This window comes from Lacerta agilis, chromosome 4, assembly GCF_009819535.1.
Source record: "Lacerta agilis isolate rLacAgi1 chromosome 4, rLacAgi1.pri, whole genome shotgun sequence".
In the NCBI taxonomy this organism is placed as follows: Eukaryota; Metazoa; Chordata; class Lepidosauria; order Squamata; family Lacertidae; genus Lacerta; species Lacerta agilis.
Window position 1 is genome coordinate 50,583,619 of NC_046315.1, and position 21,598 is coordinate 50,605,216.

The window sequence follows — 21,598 nt, forward strand, 5'->3', positions numbered from 1 at the left end:
TACATTTATTACTAACCTTTTTTGCCTTGAGAATTGCCAAACTGTGTGATCTACATATCTGTAAGAAAGTATCTTTATTTGTCAATGTTTTTAAAAACAGGAGACTCACTTCTCACTGTCAAAAGAGCCTTAGAAGCAAAGGAGTTAGCACACCAGCAGCTTCGTGATCAGCTGGATGAAGTAGAAAAAGAAACAAGATCAAAACTTCAAGAGATAGATATTTTCAATAATCAGCTCAAGGTAATAATGTCTAAGCTGTGACATTTTCTGAGTAAATCCAGAAAGCTCAAGAATGTAGGACTTTGGGAAGCCGCCTTATACTGAGCCAGACCATTGGTCCATCTAGCTCAGTACTGTCTTCACTGACTGACAGCCCTACCTAGAGAGGTTAGGGATTGAACCCGACATCTTCTGCATGCAAAGCAGATGCACTACCACTGAGCTACAGCCATGCCTTATCACCACTACAAGGTAGCAGAAGTGTATCCTTGATCATTCAAAAAACATTGTGAGCGCTTTGCCTAAAAGGCAGGCGAAACATTAAATAGAATTACCATGAAAGTTAGATGTCTAAATTACAGAATTTTACTTGCTTTACTATGTAAGTTCATCATACACAGAACAAATTGTGATAATATTTGATTTAAGCTTGTAAATCCATTTTTAAATCAACGAATACATAGCACTTACTTTCTTAGTAGGTTAGATGCTCTTTTCTGTACTAAAAATGAAATAATTGTAAGGCGAAAGAAAGGATGAGTTGATTGTGCAGATAGAGAGCACTGAAAAAAGATCAAGTTCCTCCTTATCCTTGCCCTTCATTTCACCCTTTCTAAAATGAAAATTGCTCTGAATAAAAGAGATACACTGAGTGATGCTAAAAGCACAAATTCATAGCCATGCAGTAAACTGATATCCTTAGGCATTAGTGAAAGCTTTTCTCTGTCATCCTATGAATTCTGTGATTTCTCTTAAAGCTAATTGGACCTTTTCCTTTCATTATTGTACCGGTAAGCTACTTTCTGGCCAAAGCTGCCCTTTTCTCTTCAGCACTGCAGACAAGATTAGGACTTTACTTTTGATGTGAGATTTCATAACCCACCAAACAACTCATCTAATTAATGATTTTTAGAGATTACTTAAGTTTTCAACATAAATTGCTCACCAGTAATTTAGTTAGTTCTTAAATAACATCCAGAAATATTAGAGTGCTTGCTATTAACAAGACGTTCAGTTAAGACATAATAGATCTGTTGAATAATTAGCAAAGGTGATGGCTATCTCTTTTACTATTTAAGAACATAACCTGTTACTCTTGAGGTTACAGTGATTCCAGCATTACGTATGGCTTGCTGTTGTGGCCATCATAACCAGACATAAAATTCAAATGTTAATTGAGATTCAAATGGTCATCACAAGCAGACATTAAGATTCAAATGGTTATGGAGGCCATGGAGTCTTGAGCCTGCCCAGCAGCACCCTCTGTATGAATTGAAGTCACCCAGCACTATTGTACCCCAGAGACTGTCTTGGGCAGCCCAATAAAAAAGTCAGTGGAAGTTTCAAGCCACTTATTCTTTTAAGGTATCCCCGAATTTGACTTTGAGCATGAAATGTGTTCCATATTACTGTTAGTACTATCTTGAGTAAGCACTGTACACATCGGGTGTTGACCAATTAAACTTCGCATTCAGAATCCAAAGTTTGAGAGATATTTTTCCTTTCAGTGACAGCTTCCAGTTTCAGTAGTCTTCCAAGAATGTCCCAGTTTCTTATTAAATAACTTCCTTCCTCATAGCTGGGGCAATAGTGTTTCTGGAGGCCACAGGATATCCCTTTTAGCAGCAAAATTTGATTACAAACCTTGTGTACGGATTGTACTAGAGCTTGTGTACTCATGCGAACTCTTGTTCCTTGCAAGCCTTTCTAACACGCTAATTAAAAACTTCTGGCTTGGGACAGCAGACTCAGGAAATTATTAAAGGGATGTAAATTTGGATCAATATTCCACAAGAGGTTTGGTTACAAGAGCATAAGTGAAGTAATACAATTTTAAATTAAACACAAATGCAACAATATTTGCATATTAACAGCTTTTACGTAGATCACAAAAAATACTTTTATAGCGGTGTCTTCAGCTGACAATGAAAACTCAAGAATGATGATGCAAGATGCACCTTGATAAAACAGGAGTTCCACATTTTTGAGGCTGCCACAGAGAAAGCCCTTTATCCTACCACCCCTGGTAGGTATGTTAAAGTGCTCTCGTCCATGTTTGTTCAGGTTCAGATTGAGATGTACACCACTCTAGCCTTTGACTGTCCTGCTTCATTACATGCAGGTCACTACAGTACCAAGATGACCTGTGAACTCCACAGTGGCAAGGGCACTCAGGAACAATAATGTCAATCACCATATACATGTCTCAATTACATAGCAATACCCTCAGTAGAAGTGCCAGCAATATCGGCCAGAAAATCCCCCAGAGTATTCAGGAACCATTTCATAAGTCTTCATGAGTGGACCATCTCAATGGGTCCTCCACCCTTGTGGAGTTGGGATAGTTGCTCCTAATTCAAACCTCACTAGGGAATGATCTGTCCATTACAATAAACTCCACAATCAACAAAGTACTGCTGATTTGCTTGGGGGGAACCAAGTTGAGGGTGTCTCTGAGCACATGGATTGGACCATTGTACTGGAATAGGCCCATGCTTGTCAATAAATCCTGAGTTGACCCATTTGAAGCAGCCTTAGCATGAATGTTGAAGTCCTCTAACACATCCAAGTCTCCTTCAACCAGCTTGGTCAAGGAAAGTTCATTGCTGTGGGCAGTACACTAACAACACCACTGTTGTGTCCTTTTGACCCAATACCAGAAACTGCCCCTCACAATGTGGATTGGTCTTGGTGTGGAAGACACACTTTTAATGGATGATTGACACACACACACACACACACTAGACTGGTGGTGTACCATGTACCCAGGCAGGCATGGCTCATCCACTCAGGTGTCTGTTATACACACCAGATCAGATGTTTGTTTGTTAAATGGACTGGATATTGTTTTTAAAAATCAAGGTATATTGGTTTTTTTTTAAGGGATTTCTGAGGTTTCTGTTACTGTTCACTAGCCATCTTGAGTCTCTGGAGAAATAGGGTAGAAATTTTAAAATTAAAATCAATAAGAACAGCAAACTTTAACTAGCAACCCATGTTGTAACCAGTCCTGGGTACCAAAGTAATGTTTAACAATATTCATAATACTAGTTTATTTGGCTGTCCAAAACATGAACGTTTGTTCTTTATGCTGAAAAATATGCCACCCCCTGTTGCAGGAGTTGAGGGAGATACATAACAAGCAGCAGCTGCAGAAGCAAAAGAACATTGAAGCTGACAGGCTAAAGCAGAAGGAGCAAGAGAGGAAATCAGAGCTGGAAAATCAAAAAGATAGTCAGAGGTAAGTAGAATTTATTAAAAATGTATTTTTCACATTTTCTATGAAAAGGATACAATCAGAACTTTGTGCATCAAGATATTTGGCATTCTAGAGAAGAACACATTGCCTACAAATATAGGAAATGCTGAATAGGGTGTAGAGAACCTCTGGTCTAGTCTTGGCCTAGCAGGATTTCTGATTTGACACACAAGGCCATTTTCTGTGAATCACACCAACCTGTCAGGTAATGTCACCTGATTGGTTGGGATCCAGTCCTGTTTAGCTTGACCACATATGCTAGTTCCCTAGTACACACAGTTGATCCCTGTAGAAAGCAGGTGTGAATCTTCCACCTATCAGTTGATGGGTGGAGGATTCAGTCCTTGGTATGGCTGCACAATTCAGTTCTGCCCATGGAGAACTAGCATGTGCAACCAATCCCTGCCCGAAACAGAACTGAATTGTGTACAGGCTGCTCAGTACTGCTTGATTTGGGTGAGGAAGGGAGTTTCATGCAAGGAACGCAGAGGCCTCAGCTCTACAAAAAACAGAATTGTTGTTGTTATTAATACTAGAGGTGCCTGTTCTGCTTTTGTAATAACTTGATTGTTTAGTGTGGCATCGCCTACATTTTAGAACTTCCTGCCTATTGAGATCAACCAGGCAGTTTCACTCTATTCTTGTTTAGACAAGCCTACCCTGATGCTTAGAAATTTGAAGTAATTTTAATCTCTCTTAATATTTTAAGTTTTATATGTTTTAAAGTAGGGGTGTAAATTTTTCTTGATTTTATTATCTTTCTGTAAACCACTTTGAGGTGTTTTTTTCTCTCAATCAAGTGGTGTATATATTTTATGAAATAAATAAAATAATTTTATTATCCACCATTTACCATAAGGTTCCAGGGAAGGTTATAGCAATTTTAACAATATAATATTTAATACACTTTTAAATCAACAGACCTCCACATAGACTATAGGAATCCACGTTTCTCTTCTCCCTCCAGCCCCCCACGAACCCCCAACATCTGTTCTGCAGATACTCCCAATCCTCAAGAGCCGATTTTGGGTGTGCAAGGGGCTGCAGGGAGGGGCAGGGAAAAGAAGCACCATTACATGAAGAAACACCCACTCACACTACATTGGATCTCTCCCACTGAGCTATTCAGGCAACATGCCTATATCATGCCTGCTTTATTTTTCTGCACCAATTAGAAGAACCCGAGAGAGACAGTGGCTTGACAGAATACAACAGGAGGAAGAACTCCCACGGCCCAGAAAAATTCAAGAAGAAGAAAAGCAAAAATGGGAAGAATTGAGCAAAAAGAAGGAGAATGATGAGAAGAGCAAACAAGAAGTGCAAGAAAAATTAGATAAACTTTTTCATCCATTTAAAGATGCAACAAAACCAGCTCTCCAGGCTCCCTGGTCAACTGCAGGTACAAATGAGTGGGGAATCCTGTTATGGACACGAGAAGTCTTATTCCCATCATATTATGTACAGATGTGTATCTTTTTAAAATAAAATATTCAAGTTTGGTCAGGGAGGAAAACTTAATCAAAAACAGAAGCAAGTCTGAATCTTTATTTTATTTAACCTAGTTCCAAATGAATCTGCACCATTACTTGAAAGTCTCTAAACCCAAACTAGAACAGAACTTAAAATACATTCTAGTTACTGGGTTCAGAGTTAGCCTCTTGTGGTGAAAATCTATTCATTCCTCCCACCCAAACTAATATAGACCTGCAGGATAGGTAAATGGCATTACTTGGAATGTAAGTTCCATAAAGATTCTCCATCACTGGGAGAAGTCAATGTTAGATGATACCAGGGCACATTGTTACCAGTCTTGGACGTCTGAGAAAAATGTGCAGTCATACCTCGTATTGCGTTAGGTTCATGTTGCGTCTTTTCGGCTTGCAAACGCAGCAAACCCAAAAGTGTATACATGCGCAGAAGCGCTGCTCTAGTTACGGACTTTTTGGGGTGTGAATGGCACCCAGGAACGGATCATGTCTGCAACTAGAGGTACCACTGTATATGATTTATAACTGCAGTCTTCAAAAGTAAAAAGATACCCGCTGGATCAGATCAGCGGCCCATCTAGTCCAGCCTTCTGTTCTCACAGTGGCTAAGCAGATGTCTATGGGAAGCACAAACCAGAACATCACATAATAACACTCTCCCACTCATGTTTCCAGAGAACTATATGGGGCTCTGGATGCCCGAGCACCCACAAGCATTTTGTTTTGGGTGCTCAGGACCCGCACCGCAGGGCCCCCTCGCAAAGCACCGGAAGTCATGTTGGAGGCCTCGTGAGACCTCAGAGATGCTGTCCAAGGGCTTGCGAGACCTTGGAACCCAACTTCCGGTGGCACCCATAACCTGGGGGCATGATGTCATGACGCTGCACACACTGGGCACCCATAACCTGGGGCCCAGATTGGCTCCCCTCTTTCTCAGCAACTGGTATTCAGAGGCATAGGGCTAAAGTAATAATAGCCATCATGGCTAGTATCCATTGATAGCCTTATCCTCCATCCTTGACCCTCTTTTAAGCCATCCAGGTTGGTGGCCATTACTCCATCTTGTTGGTGCTAAACCCATAGTTCAGCAGTGTTCTGTGTGTAGAAGTACTTCCTTTTGTCTGTCCTGAATCCCCCACACCTTGAGGTTGTTGAATAACCATGGTTATAGCATTATGAAAAAGAGAGAGACTTGTCTCATGACCTTTTCCACACCAATGATAAATTTATACCCCTTTTATAGTGCTCCCCTCAGCATCAATACTAGCAGCCACACTTTCCCTCCCTCCTAGTGTAAGTAAAGAGTGGAAGTGCTTGGTGTTCCAGAGGTCAGCTTTCTCTATATGCTTAGTTAACTTTATCTTTAATAATGCTTTCAACATGCTTTCCCAAAACAGGCATTATATTTTTGATAGATTTTATGTATCCTATGAATATACTTTTTATTGTATGTATGGGTGTGCAATTTACAAAGGCCTTTAGTATATATGCCGTAAGGGCTATTACACTTCAATTATGAGTTTGTTGCAATGCATCCTCAGTTCTTTAGATACAACAGAGTAAAAAAAATCACATACAGATTAGATTTTTACTTAGTTTCAAATGTTTTTAAATGCAAATGTGATTGACTTTCCTTTGTTTCTCCTTTGGTAAAATGAAGACAACATTTATTCTGTTCAGCAGAAGTATAATGAAAAATAGTGTAACATTTGGGCAAGCAAAAATGCCCTTTTTTCTAAGATATAAACCTTGTTATGCTTTTGTTTTTGTGCGTAGAAAAGGCTCCATTAACCATTTCTGCTCCGGAAGATGTAAAAATTGTCTATTATCGAGCACTTTATCCATTTGAATCCCGAAGTCATGATGAAATCACTATCCAGCCAGGAGACATAATCATGGTAACAGAAGAATACAATATTACACAAAAACACAAATATGTTGTGAAACTGTAACGTCCTAGAGGCTGAAAGGACAAATTAAGATGGAGTGGTGTCTTAAAGTAGTGTACTTAGCCTAGAGGGTTAAATACAAGAAGGAAATAGAACTGACAATGGAAATGGAACACTGTCACCACCCTAGCCTGAATGAAGTTGATGCTCCATTAGTAGGGCCAAAAAGGGAGCATGTTGGGGAGGAAAAAGGCTTGGTTCTTAAGGATCATTCGTCCCCAAACGGGAGAGAGATTTATTCCAGATCAGGTTTATTCCTGCCCACAGTCTTAGTAGTGCAGCCCATCATGCAGGCTTCCCCATTGATCATAAAGGTCTTCAGCATGAGCTATTGCTCCACGTTGTTGTCAAAGGCAGGAAGTCAAACTGAGGGAGGGATGTGGCTCTCCCAGAATGCACCTGTTTGTGTTTTCCTACCTTCATTGAAGCATTTTTAAGTACTTAAGATCTGCAGTTTCATAAAATATATAAAGTCGGCTTACAACATAAAGTATTTTTAAAAAACAACCTATAGATATCAGTACAATTACAGTTGTTCCAACTCATTGTGTCTCCTACCCTTTGGAAAATCTAGAAAGATTTAGATTACATTGCTGCAAAAAAATTGCAGTCTGTAATTGATTTATTGCAACTTGATTATTTTGAGACATCAGCAGTTTCCGCAAAGTATCTGGTTTAATTTCACATTTGGATTTTATCAAAGCCATAATCACTACAAATGTACTTTGGGATTGTTGTTTTTAAGTAGCTGTAACATCATGGAATAGTTAGTACATGCAGCAGTAACACTGTTCCTTAACTTTCAAATGCCATGCTTTTTGGAGAAAAATTATTAATTGTGTATTGTATCTTATATAATATATGGTTTACTTGTACAGGTGGATGAAAGCCAAACTGGAGAGCCTGGGTGGCTTGGAGGTGAACTGAAAGGGAAAACAGGATGGTTTCCTGCAAACTATGCAGAGAGAATTTCTGAAAATGAAATTACAAATTCTGTAAAGCCGGTAACTGATGCTGGAGCTGCGCCTAAAGTTTCGTTGCGTGAAACGCCCACAACACCACTGGCACCGCCTGTTCCTACAGATTCAAGTACAACTGCCAACAACTGGGCAGACTTCAGTTCAACGTACGGTTTCATTGGGGTTCAATTTTCCTTTCTTTCTTCTTTATAACTGTAAAGGTGAATAATCCACATGGTTTAAAGTAGTCTTGCAGTTAAGTCTGCAAAACATTTGAGCCACCTATAATATCTTAGTTGTTTATAGCATATTAGTACCATTATGAAGTTAATTCAGCATAGCAAATACACTTTAAAAAGTTCATACTAACAAAACTATTACTAGCCTGCCACATGTAATGAATTGCTTTATTGAAAATATTTTCTCCTGTGCATGTAAGAGTACATCAGGATGGAATTCAGATCCACCTATTGGTGGCAGGAAGAATTTTCTCTCTTAAAATTCCAAGGTTCTGGAGCACCAGTCATCTGACAGAACCAGTTTAAGATTCTGCTTCATTTCTGTGGTAGCAATTTTTATGTATATATAATTTTAGTAACATTATATTATTACACTTTGTTGACAAGACCTATACATCAAACAAGCTTGTTTGTCAGGAAAACATTGCTTTTCTCATATTACAAACTTAAAAAAACCCAAAGAAATAAAATGGTTTCTTTTTTATAAAAAAAAAAAACCATTCATGTAACTTCAAAGGCAGTGAGGAAAAAATATGATCATAGTTGCCTGGGAGCCTTTCATTGTTGGTTCCTTTTAGCTGATCCTAAGTGTCTGAAGAAGAAGCACCAGCGCCCAGCTAATACCTGATTGCCGCAAAAATGTGCTGGTGAATATCAATATCTCTTTCGGAGTTCTCAGGTTTGGATAAAGATTGCCACAGCAGTAGTGAATATTTTGTAGATGAGGGAGATTTAGGATAATACAGTCTGGGGCAGGAATAAGCATTAATGTGAAGAGCATGCAATAGTGAAGAAATAAGAGGAACAGAATTGTGTGTGTCTTCAGTTCAAACCCGTCATACTTTTCTTTTTCAGCTGGCCAGCAAGTACTAGTGATAAACAAGAGACTGATAACTGGGATGCTTGGGCAGCACAACCTTCCCTTACTGTTCCAAGCACAGGGCAATTGAGGCAAAGATCTGCCTTCACCCCAGCCACTGTTACTGGATCATCTCCTTCTCCTGTCTTGGGTCAGGTGAGTTGTCATTTCACAACAGGAGTGGAGTAGTACTATGTGGCTGTAAGCCTAAAGTTATGTTCAGTGTTGTGAACTGCATATGTCAATGAATTAGTTCTTTTAAGATTATCACACAAATAAAAAGGGGGGGGCGACTAAAATAGCACAAGTTTGCATATGTAGACATAGAATCATAGAATTGCAGAGTTGGAATGATAAGTGTGATTAACATTTCAGGTATTCCTTATTCTCCAGTCATTAGTGTACCCCAGAGCTTTCCAAACTGTGTGTCGCAAGACATTAGTGTGTTGGCTGAAGTGTGTAGGTGTGTCGTGCGAACACTCTCCATGGGACTGGAAAGGGGTTAGTTTAACCTTTGGTTTGCTAGTTAAACTGAATTACTGTGTTGCGAAACAATGCATGTCTAAAAAGTGTGTCACAAACATGAAAAGTTTGGAAAGCTCTGGTGTACACAGTAGTGCTACCCTGATACCATGTAAACATAGTGACACAGTGACAAACTCAAAGTAATTTTGTACATTTGCTATATGCATTAAAGTCAGCCTTTAAATTTATTAAATAGTTCTCATGTGTGTTAAATATAAATAAGCTTCTCAGTAAAGCAGTGCTTTAACAGGAGTAGTTCAGTGGGAGAGCACATGCCTAACAGTTGACATCTCTGCTGTGGATAGAAATAACTCCTGCCTGAAATCCTGGAAAGCCACTTCCAAACAGTGTAGATACAAACTTGATACAAACAAACAAGACAGCTTTTCATGTTAAGTACAGTGGTGCCCCGCTAGACGAATGCCTCGCTAGACGAAAAACTCGCTAGACGAAGGCATTCGTCTAGCGGAAGGCTGCCCCGCAAGACGAATTTGTCAATGGGGCTGCCTCGCAAGACGAAAAAAAATATTTTTTTTGTCTAGCGAAAACCACTATTTGCATTGGTGCTTCGCTAGACGAAAAAATCGCTAGACGAAAATACTTGCAGAACGAATTATTTTCGTCTAGCGAGGCACCACTATACTTGCAAATAAATGTAGAGCTGCAGATAGAATGAATTGTGGTATACAATTCATGCAAATGCAAGAAATAATTTACTCTTACAGAGTAGATGGGAAGAGCTTAGAAATCATGATAGACCACTCTTGTTTCCTGAAACACACTGCATAAATTACTGTTCTCTTCATATATCTAACCAGGGTGAAAAAGTGGAGGGACTTCAAGCACAGGCCCTGTATCCTTGGAGAGCCAAAAAGGACAACCATCTTAATTTTAACAAGAATGATATTATCACGGTGTTAGAACAGCAAGACATGTGGTGGTTTGGAGAAGTTCAAGGGCAAAAAGGCTGGTTTCCTAAATCCTATGTGAAGCTTATTTCAGGTCCTATAAGGAAATCAACAAGGTATTTGATTTTGTCAGACATTACAGGACCTTTCTTCCTTTATACATAAAAGTTTAAAGCTGCTGTAAGGACTCTCAGTGGTTGCTCATGAGGAAGCAGGCTGACTCCGAGCTTCTACAAACTAAGTTCTTTATTGTGCAGATATTTACAGTGGAGTTACAGTAAAAGCGTCCAGCTCATCCCTCTGCAGAGTCCGGGAATGTCCGCTTCCGGTTCTTGGTCCAGCATAAGAGGTGCGGGATCCTGAACTCCCGCCTCCCCCTTCCACGTCCTTCCTCCCTGCGAAATCGGGGCGCGGGAAATTGGTGCTGAGGCTCTCTGATCCTGTCACAGCCCCTGCCCCGACTTCCTGCTTCCATCTCCCCCTCCCCACTGGAGGAGCGATCGCTTCCTCCGCTCGGGGAGGAGGAGGACGAACTACGAACTGGAGAGGGTGGTTCCCTGTACTGCAAATGACCCGGGAACGCTACCTGCTGTGGTGAGGGGGGTTTCCTGACATCCGCCATCATGTGCTGCAGTCATGTGCAATTCATTGGCAGCTACACCAACTCCAGTGTGACAATCAGCAGACAGGAGAGTGAGGAAGCAGCACTAGTGGCAGGCGTTTACTATGGGAAGAAGAGATGCTTCACAGAGCACTATAATAAGCTGTGCTGTGAAGCGCACACAGAGTCTGTGTTAAGTGCACCTGCAGAGAGGAGGGGGGCAGAGATGCTTCACAGAGTGGTTTAGCAAGGCACTCTGTAAAGCACTCCACTCCTTTAAAAGTGGGTGGAGGTTGAGCTGGGCTATGAAAGGAGAGAGGGGGCAAGCTGTGGGGGGGGGAAGATGAGAGGGTGGGTGAGGTGTAAAGGGAGGGGTCAGGTGTGGGGGAAGTGTGATTGGCACAGGAGTAGGCAGAGTTGGTGAGCGCAGCAAGCAGGGACCAGAAGCCCTGGTGTGTAATAACTTTTGAAAAGAATCCCGCAAAAAATTTATTTAGGCCCTTACAATGTTTTTCTTTACTGTGCATGCATAGGATGGTTGTCTGAGAGCCTTTAATAAAAGAGAGGCAGAGGAAGTATTAACTACCTTTAAAAAAAACAGTTGTTTTTGAAAACATAATAAGCACAACACAAATAAAACAAAGAACAATAATTGTGTGGAGCACATTATTTCAGTTAGGAAAAAAATTTAACAAAGTTCAGTATGTTTTTCCAGAAATCCTAATAAAGTAGATTCCACAAAGGGACATTTTGGAACATATCAATAAAATAGCCTCACCACACAGAGCTTTGTGTTGTTGGAGACCCATGCAATGCACTATTTTTATTTATAAAGCATTTAAACTGAGACCCAACTTAGAACCTTCCTTTGATGGGTTAAAAGCTCGGACAAGGCAGTGTCCCACACCCTCAAACTACCCATCCTTAGAGGGGACTGATGAAGACTTAACTACTTTTGTACAATGTGGAAGTACTATTAAGATTGCAAATAAAAATTAGAATAATGTTTATAAAAGAAATACTTCCACTTTTATCATTGTGCTCTGTACTCTTTTCATATTCTGTAACCATGTTAATTTAGACAATAAAATGTTTACATTTGTTTCTTTAAGCATGGATTCTGGGTCTTCAGAGAGTCCTGCTAACTTGAAGAGAACATCGCCAGTTACAAAATCTTCCATTTCAGGGGAAGGTAAGAATGTTTTAACTGGAGAGCCTTGAAAATACCATGATTTGCTTAATGATTTGTTGCCCAGAGTGGCTGGGGCAACCCAGTCTGATGGGTGGCATGTAAATAATAAAGCTGCTGTTGCTAATACTATTGCCTAATACTGGGTGTTTGAGAGCAAAACTATGTGAGATAAACGGTATTGTCAAACTTTCCTGTGTTACATTTTCTGCAAAACAATTGTTTTGATAACTAAATTGCACAGTTTGCACATAATGGCAAACCATTATTCATTGTTATGAGCCTTCATGAGCCTCAGGCCTTGTTTTCATCTTGCACTGGCTTGAAGTCATTTTGTGAGAATAGAAAAAGCTGGTGGATTTCAATACTTGAGAGCAGAATGCATGCTGTATTACATTACCCCTTTTCTATTGGACATTAGGACACCACTCTTTTCCATAAAACAATATTGTTTGATTGACAAGTACTTTCTCATTTCTAAATATTTTCTTCCCTCCAGAATATGTTGCCATGTACACTTACGAAAGTTCTGAACAAGGAGATTTAACATTTCAGCAAGGGGATTTAATTCTTGTGACCAAGAAGGATGGAGACTGGTGGACAGGAACGTTGGGCGATAAATCAGGAGTATTTCCATCTAACTATGTTAGACTCAAAGACTCTGAGGTAAAATGCACACATATGCATGCATTTTATTAAAAAGCTAATAATCAGTGGGCCACATGTGAAGGGTTAATTTTCGAAAGCAGAGTTGAAAGTAGAATGGATTTAGATTTCAGTATACCACAAGGTGGTATTGTGTTTGACTTTCAGAATTATTGAATATGACTTGACACATTTACAAATTGCCTGTGCTAAACATTCATGTAGACTGTAATGTGTGACAATCCTGTAAAATTGCTTTTATTTTTACATGTTGTATCTGCATGTAATACAGTAGCTGTGTCATATGTGTGTGCAATTGCTGTCATTGAAAGTCAAAGTGAAAAGAACCCAGATGAAATTATGCAAATTAAATTAAGCAGATTTGCCCTCATGTCTGCAAACTTTCTTGGTGCCCAGTTCGGGTTGCCAGAACGCAGGTTCTGTTTTCCTTCATCAGAGTATACATAGCTCTAACTCTGATGTTGTAATTTAAGTTACAGGTGGGTAGCTGTGTTGGTCTGCCATAGTCAAAACAAAATAAAATAAAAAATTCTTTCCAGTAGCACCTTAGAGACCAACTGAGTTTGTTCTTGGTATGAGCTTTCGTGTGTGTATCTGAAGAAGTGTGCATGCACACGAAAGCTCATACCAAGAACAAACTTAGTTGGTCTCTAAGGTGCTACTGGAAAGAATTTTTTATTTTATTTTGTTGTAATTTAAGATAGGAATAATAGAAAAGGGCTCCCATATTTGAAGTTTAACCATTAATTTTCCTTGCTGTATACCTAGCCCAGGAATAAGGACTTGTAGTTTGCCAAGGGCTTATGTGAACTCTGTGAGACTTTTGCCACTTCCTTTCAGCAGCAGAATATCTTACCTTACAATATTACAGTTTTGAAAACTTCTCTATTTCCAAAGCAGCTTGCCATGTACTCTATGGAAGTGTGAGTTATGTTTGTTCTATTATTTAAAGGTGCCTGGAACAGCTGGAAAAACAGGAAGCTTAGGCAAGAAGCCTGGTAAGCGTACTCTGAGAAACAAAATAACTTTTGCAAAGCAATTATTTTCCCACTCTTGTATCATTGTACAGATATAACTGTACAAAGGATTTTAAAGAATAAGTGCATTTGCCCTACAGCTTTTTGATATGATACCAGTGTCATGACTTACAGGCATTTACAGGAGAGCCAGTGTGGTGTAGTGGTTAAGAGCGGTAGAATCATAATCTGGGGAACCGGGTTCGTGTCTCCGCTCCTCCACATGCAGCTGCTGGGTGACCTTGGGCTAGTCAGACTTCTCTGAAGTCTCTCAGCCCCACTCACCTCACAGAGTGATTGTTGTGAGGGAGGAAGGGAAAGGAAGGTTAGCTGCTTTGAGACTCCTTCTGGTAGTGATAAAGCGGGATATCAAATCCAAACTCCTCCTCCTCTTCCTCCCCCTCCTCTTCTTCTTCTTCTTCTTCTTCTTCTTCTTCTTCTTCTTCTTCTTCAGTTTTGCATGAAATATAATGGTGTATATTTTGTTAAGATGGGGTGTCTGGCTCTTTCTCCTCTGAGCTTTGAGACTCATGACTTTCTTTCTAGAACACAGTGTTGAGGACTGGCATTACATTTAGCTCAGCACTGCATTGTTGGAGCTCCTATTACAACTGACCTTCAAGTGATTTGTTTAAGAGGAAGCATAAATCGAAGTAGTGTAGTAGAATGTTCTGATTACATTGCATCATATCATTCAATTATTTCTGGTGTGGTGGTCTAATTTTGCTGTTTAAAATACAGCAACTCCCTGATAGCTATTATTGAAAACTGTGTCTATTTGCAATCCGTAGATGAAATGGCAAGAACCACACTATAACAATTGGAGACACAATACAATGGAAGTGATTTTCAGATTAATGAAAATAATTTCTTTTTGAATTTGAACAGAAATTGCTCAAGTTATTGCTTCGTACATAGCAACAGGTCCCGAACAGCTTACGCTTGCTCCTGGTCAGCTAATACTTATCAGGAAGAAGAATCCTGGTGGATGGTGGGAAGGAGAGCTTCAAGTTAGTGACTATTTTTGGCTTTTACCTTTTACTTATGTATAAAGAGAATGAAAGCTACAAAAACTGTAGACATAAAAGGAAATATTTATCTGGTTCTGTTATTATTATTTATTTTTTTCATAACCTAATCTGAAATGAAAGTGATATATTTTCAAACCAATCATTTTTTTCATCAACACCTTCCTGGCACTTTTTTTCCTTTTAAGGTTTGGGGTAACAATTCCATCACTCTTGAGAAAAATAGCATGTAGTTTTTAACTTGGTGTGGAGTGAACTGCTGTGCTGCCCTGTTTAGACTATTTAAATAGGGCAGCATAGCAGTTTGCTCTATATGAATTAAACTCTTGAAGAAAAGATCACAGGCAATGATAGTAGCACTCCTCAAACTGAAGAGATTATGGTGCTGTGGCCATGGCAATCATGCTTGCCTGTTGCTGTGATTTTATACCTTTGCTTAATTTGGCTTTGCACATACACATTTAATGGCATTAAAACTTGGAAAGAATGGAAGTATATAAAAACAGCATATAAAAACCTCCTGTTTAAAAGGAGCTATACTGGTAAAGAGAGTGATGATTTAATAATTATTTCTCCCTGGATGATAATGAAAGTCAAAACAGGACAAAATGAATAGTTGTTACCTCAACTATTAAGAGTTGCTTTTGAAATCTGTGGTCCATACTAGGGACTAGAGGCACACTTATTCTTGATATGTCAAAACTATCAGAGCTGTAATTCACTTTGTGCAATGCAGTAAAGGAAGTGAATTGATGAGGCAACTATATCTACTTAACCAATTACCATACAGCAACAGATGTCATTACATTTACAGCCATAACTAATGGAAAATGAGTTCAACTTTATTAGGAGAGCCATACTTTAGGGTACAGTATTGACAATCTGATATACTATTTTCAAAGGCATAAGGCCAAAGTCAACTAAACAGTTGCACTAATGGGATCCTGCTAGTGCAATATGGTTTCCCCTTTGTCCCCCCGGCAATTGGCTCTGTGGGGAGATGGTTCTGTCAGTTCATTTCGGCTTGCCTGAAATGAATTCCAAAGTTGAATTCCATCCATAAACTTAGATCCAAACAACTCTGGGTGCACTTCCATTTGTGCAATGGCATTTTCCTGATTCACCCTTTCTACTCTGCCTCTTGCACATTCAATAAGCTGTTTCTGTGGTTCAGTAGGCACTCCAGAACAGCACGCTCCATCTCCTCAGTTGGAGGCTATAGGCTTCTGAATACCAGTTGCTGGAGATTGCAAGATGGGAGAGTGCTTCTGTGCTGCTTACAACTTTCCCATAGGCATCTACCTGGCCACTGTGAGAACAGGATGCTGGACTAGATGGGCCATTCACCTGTTCCATGAGGCTGTTCTTATGCGATATATTGAGGGCTTCAGGGAGGCACATTGCTTCTGTTCATCCTGGATCCAAACTCTAAACTTTGAACAAGTTCAGAGCACTGCACTGGCTGTTGAATGACCCATTTTTTGTATTTCAAATACAGAATTCAGACAGAGCTGCTCCTGATAGTTTGCCAAGGTTATTTTGATTGTCAAAATTCTAAGCTATTGTTTTCTTACTAGGCTCGTGGGAAAAAACGGCAGATAGGATGGTTTCCTGCTAACTATGTGAAACTCTTAAGTCCTGGTACTAGTAAAACTACACCAACCGAGCCATCTAAATCAGTAGTGTTACCTTCAGGTAAGTAATACTGTAGCATTTGATTACATGTTATTGCCTATGCCAGGGGTCAGCAACCTTTTTCAGCAGGGGGCCAGTCCACCATCCCTCAGACCATGTGGTGGGCCAGACTATATTTTTTTGGGGTGGGGGAATGAACAAATTCCTATGCCCCACAAATAACCCAGAGAGGCATTTTAAATAAAAGGACACATTCTACTCACATAAAAACACGTGAGCCAGATTGAGAAGGCAATTGGGCTGCATCCGGCCCATAGGCCTTAGGTTGCCTAACCCTGGCCTATGCTTTAGATCAGGGGGTTTCCAAACTTTCTATGTTCAGAGGACCTTTTTTGTATAAATTTAACTGTTGCATTAATCTGAGCTGTGAAACCCCCAGGGTGATGCAGAAGAGTGCGGGACAGGCTTTGGGGGCTAACTGTCTCCCTGAGTGACTGGAGAGTGTACCCTAGAATATACCTAATGCTCCCCTGCAGCCTTACATTGCAGATAAAAATAGGTAGTTGTAGCCAAGCTGTCTTTCAGTTAAGCTTGTCCACAATGCTTGATTTTTCTCATTAAGGAGCCCTTTATAAGCTTCTAAACTCTTTTAACAGTCCATCAAACATAGATTGAAAAACATTTAAATTGATGGTGATGAAATAATGTCCTACATCCCCTTTCTAACACCTACTTGCCTGGTGCTAGCTTTATTGTCTTTTAAGTGTCAAGCTAAAAGTTTGTACTTTTAAAATGGTGCTGTATTTTATTTTATTACACTGGGAGTTACCTCACTGTTTTAATCACTATTTTAATTTGTGCATTATCTAATATTTATTAATTTTAATTGATTTATTCTATATTTCATAATTATTTTGTTTACATTATGTTGGAAACTGCCCTGTAAAGGTATTGTGATGGGTGATACATATATACCCTAAATAAATATACTATTCATTGCAGGGGGCAGAAGTTCATATGGCTTACAATCTACTATTGTGGTTTGTTTTTAGCCAAGCTAGCTGAAAGATGAGAGAGAAATATCCATCCAAATGGAAATAGTTTCTGTAATATTTTTGGGTTGCATATCCAGTTACAATTCTTCATAAAGAGGTGCAACAGTGGGATTAAGATGGTTCTTCAATATAATAATTAGTGATTAAAAATAAATGTACATATGATGGTAATTTTGGTGCAGATGTGGAATGTATCTTATCCACCGATCTAACACCATCATTTGCATGCTGTTGAAGAATTGTTAGATTCATTATCACAACTCACATCTAAAACAAGAGTATAGGTCAGAATCTTCTTTAAGTCAAGAGAACATATAAACAAAGCAGAGTCATTTTAAAAATACGTAGATATATATAGACTTTGTTTGATAGCATTCTGTAGACCAGGGGTAGTCAACCTTTTTATAACTACCGCCCACTAATGCATCTTTCTTGATGGTAAAATTTCCTTACCACCCACCAGTGCTCAATGGAAGGAGGATTCAGCTTGTTCAGTAGAACCCCCTACCGCCTACCTAGAATCCTGAAACACCCACTACTGGGCAGTAGGGACCAGGTTTACAACCCCTGCTGTAGACTATGGGTGGTATCCAGCTCCTTTGTCCTATCAGTGAAAGGATTTATGCTTATGCAACAGGACATCCCACCCTGTCTTCCACTGTGTGCACAGCACTCTCTCCCCAAATCTGCTTCAGAGGGTTGGAGAAAGGGGAAGTTTGAGGCGGGGGGGGGGGGAATCCTATTGTGGTAGTGGAAATCATTGTGCTAGTGGGATGGTTACGTAATGCTACATGGAATACAAGCCCCTTTATCATAGCACTCTATGGAAACCATCACTTTGAATGTTTACCCCTGATAGTATCTTAATGTATTGATCCAGTTTGATGATGATTTCCTCTGGAATTTCTACATGTTGAAATATTCCCACACTCTGTTGACACACTCTTTGACTGGTGAAGCCAGGCTGCTCAGTATGGTCATTGAAAGATGCTATGTTAGTCACAGTGTAATACATCATTTCTCTTTATGGTGATCTTCTGGCTGGTGTATTGATCACCATATTTCCCCAATTTTGCTAAGCAGTTAAAAAACTTGGTTTAACAATATCCCCATTTTTGGCCTCTAGTAAAATAGCAATTATGTGAGATTGTCATAGTTTAGAACTGAGACATGCTAGAGTGAGGTCAGTGGGTGCACTTATACCCCCTTTCGTGAGCTGAGAGGTGGAATTGACTTTTTAATTGGTGACCTGATAGCTTAGCTTCCTCTTTTAAAGCACTGTGCTATGTAGTAACAATATGGTGACTTAAGGAGGGAGATGTTTTAGGAGCACTAGCATGTTGTTTCAGAAATATGTAGACATGGATATTATCAGTTTCAAATGTTGTTTATTGTCTTAACAGTGTGCCAAGTAATTGGTATGTATGACTACATTGCACAGAATGATGATGAATTAGCATTCAGCAAAGGCCAGATCATTAACGTCCTTAATAAGGAAGACCCAGATTGGTGGAAAGGAGAAGTGAATGGGCAAATGGGTCTCTTCCCATCCAACTATGTGAAACTGACAACAGATATGGACCCGAGCCAGCAATGTAAGTGACTATTTTATCTCAGTAGTTGCTTACATAGTATTTTTTTTAAAAGAAACATGCAGCATTGCTGTGATTCTGCTGTGTTTTGCAGAAGCTTGGCCACTGCTATATATTTGCCTAACTCTCTTTGAAGACCTTCTATATTGCAAGCCTAAACTTGTGTTGGTTTTTAGTTCCATCCCCCTTGTAGCATGTTACCTTTATCATTTTTGCACCATGCTGTTTACATGCCTGGCTCATTTTCCTAGCTTGAATTTTGCTCATTGTTTTGTTTTGCTTATGTGTTGTTTTCCTCCTTTTTCTAGGAATCATATGTTGTCCATCCCCCACTCAGGCTTGAAAGTCCTCAAAGAGACCCACTATCCCATATCACTGTCCAGAGGGGATGATGGGAGATGCAGCCTTGATCATGTGACTTCCAGCATGATCATCTACTGCCTTCTGAGTAGAAGAACACACTGCAGAGCAGTTTACCTCATTTTACATTAGTTGCATGTAATCGCAATGTTTTTATTTAATATCTACAGATATAGATGCAAAATTACAAAAAGACAAAAAAACACAGGATAGTGGGTCCTTTTGTGGCTTTCATAGTTACCCACCTATTTCTCCACCTTGGCACAGGTGCTTTCAATAGTAGAAATATTTTTAAATGCCTATTTTAGCCTTTTAAAGGAAAACAAGCATTTTGTCATTGCAATTTTGTTATTGCAAAAAGACCCACTATCAAGGAATGCTGCATGTGCTATTAAAATTGTTCCAAATGTCCATAAATCTGAGACTTGTATTTTTGCTTTTTCACTTGTCCCAATGTTGTTGGTGTCTGTCTTTTTTTTCTTTTTGTGTACTACTAAAACAGGATTTAGTCTGGTTTAAAGGAAATTAAAATGTGCTCAATTACAAGTTCAACTAAGGTATTTTGTTTCTTGTACTGTTACATGTTGGGTGTTCTTGTAGTGAATGTTTGTGCGTGTAATTCATCATGGATAAGAAATTAATTTCCTTCCATGTGCAAGAAAGAATATACATGTATAATGCAGTTATTCCCATTATGTTATATTTTGCACTCTTATTTGTAACTACATATAGTAAGCACCTTTTTGTTCTGTGTCTCAGATTTTTTTTTTTTTTTTTGGCATTTTGGTATAAAATCAAAAGAGTACATTTATCTGTTTCTTCAGAATTAACATGACTTTTTTCAAGTTATGTTTTATCATCACTGTTACGTTATAACTATGGAACAGCATCCCTTGAGCAAGTAATTATCTTATCTTGACAAAAAGAATGTATAGAAATACCTTCCTGCAATTAATTTCCAATGTTTACATTTTTTAAACTAGACTGTGGAATTTATACAAGTAACATTTAATGGAGCTTATAGTCAAATTTTATGTAGCTGTGCTGTACTCTAAGCTATGTTTGTCTTTTAAATATTAGTTATAAGCTCTTTATTGCCTGGTGCGGCCAGCACATAGGAAGAAAAGCCCTATGCCTCAAGCACAATATAGCAACTCTACTAATAACTTTAACATTTTTCTTTTTGTTTATGTATTTCTTCTATTTCTAAATTTCATGCTGGCGATGTAGAATTCCTCTTATCTTCATTCATGTGGTGCAAAGAACAAGTGAAGTTCCTTATTCAATTGCACTTCAGTATTTTAATTGATATGAATGTAAAATATATAAATATATGAAAACTGCAGCTTTAACAACTGTAATACAGCCTTTACAATTAGCTACATGTATAGATAATTAAATTCTTCATATAAAAGCTAGACTAAATGTCTCTGTTTTATTGTTACTGTGAATATTTAGCAAGTGACACTAACTGCAAGAGAATAGTCCAAACCTCAGGTTTTTCATTGCTGACCATGATCAGCAGTGGCTGCTTTTTAAATACCGTACTCAAGGACAGCTGGTTGTTTTTCAACATGCATCCCTAATGTCAGTGTTTCAGTAATGCCATTTTAAAATGGTTGCTGTGGGGTTTTCATCTTGTTACTATAAAGGTGCTGGTTTTTATCCATTATATATGAGGTCACTTATTTGTTTTCTTTGCTGTTTCTCAGTTGTGGCATCTTTCTCTGTCAATATATTTTTGATTACATAATAGAATATTCCCTTATGATCCTATTCTGCTGTACATTTCAATAGGGCCACATTATTATATCTAGCATGATGTTTAAAATACTATTATATACCTTTTATATCTAGAGTGCCTGCCACTTAACTTCCTAACAGTCATTTAGCCAATTTCATGTGCATTGCAGTGAATTAACAATTTAAACAACAACAACAACAACAACAACAACAACAACAACAACAACAACAACAGTCTAATTTATAAACAACAGTTCTGGGCTATATAGGATGATAATAAGATGCAAAAAGGCAATTGAACCTGGCAGT

General features: G+C 38.9%; 1 protein-coding gene across 5 annotated transcripts in view; it reads left to right on the forward strand.

The window, feature by feature from the left end:
* ITSN1 (intersectin 1) overlaps positions 1–21,598 on the forward strand; it is an 80,814-nt gene that overhangs the window by 39,958 nt on the left and 19,258 nt on the right. For 4 of the 5 annotated variants that reach the window (XM_033146964.1, XM_033146966.1, XM_033146965.1 and 1 more), the window contains 13 exons: positions 101–240; positions 3,339–3,460; positions 4,654–4,877; positions 6,742–6,863; positions 7,793–8,040; positions 8,968–9,127; positions 10,315–10,520; positions 12,118–12,197; positions 12,694–12,860; positions 13,813–13,858; positions 14,765–14,886; positions 16,482–16,599; positions 18,998–19,189. In XM_033146964.1, coding sequence (XP_033002855.1) covers positions 101–240; positions 3,339–3,460; positions 4,654–4,877; positions 6,742–6,863; positions 7,793–8,040; positions 8,968–9,127; positions 10,315–10,520; positions 12,118–12,197; positions 12,694–12,860; positions 13,813–13,858; positions 14,765–14,886; positions 16,482–16,599; positions 18,998–19,189 — 1,947 coding nt within the window. Of the gene's footprint in view, positions 1–100; positions 241–3,338; positions 3,461–4,653; positions 4,878–6,741; positions 6,864–7,792; positions 8,041–8,967; positions 9,128–10,314; positions 10,521–12,117; positions 12,198–12,693; positions 12,861–13,812; positions 13,859–14,764; positions 14,887–16,481; positions 16,600–18,997; positions 19,190–19,494; positions 20,967–21,598 lie in introns of those variants that run through there. The other variant, XM_033146968.1, reaches the window with a different exon arrangement.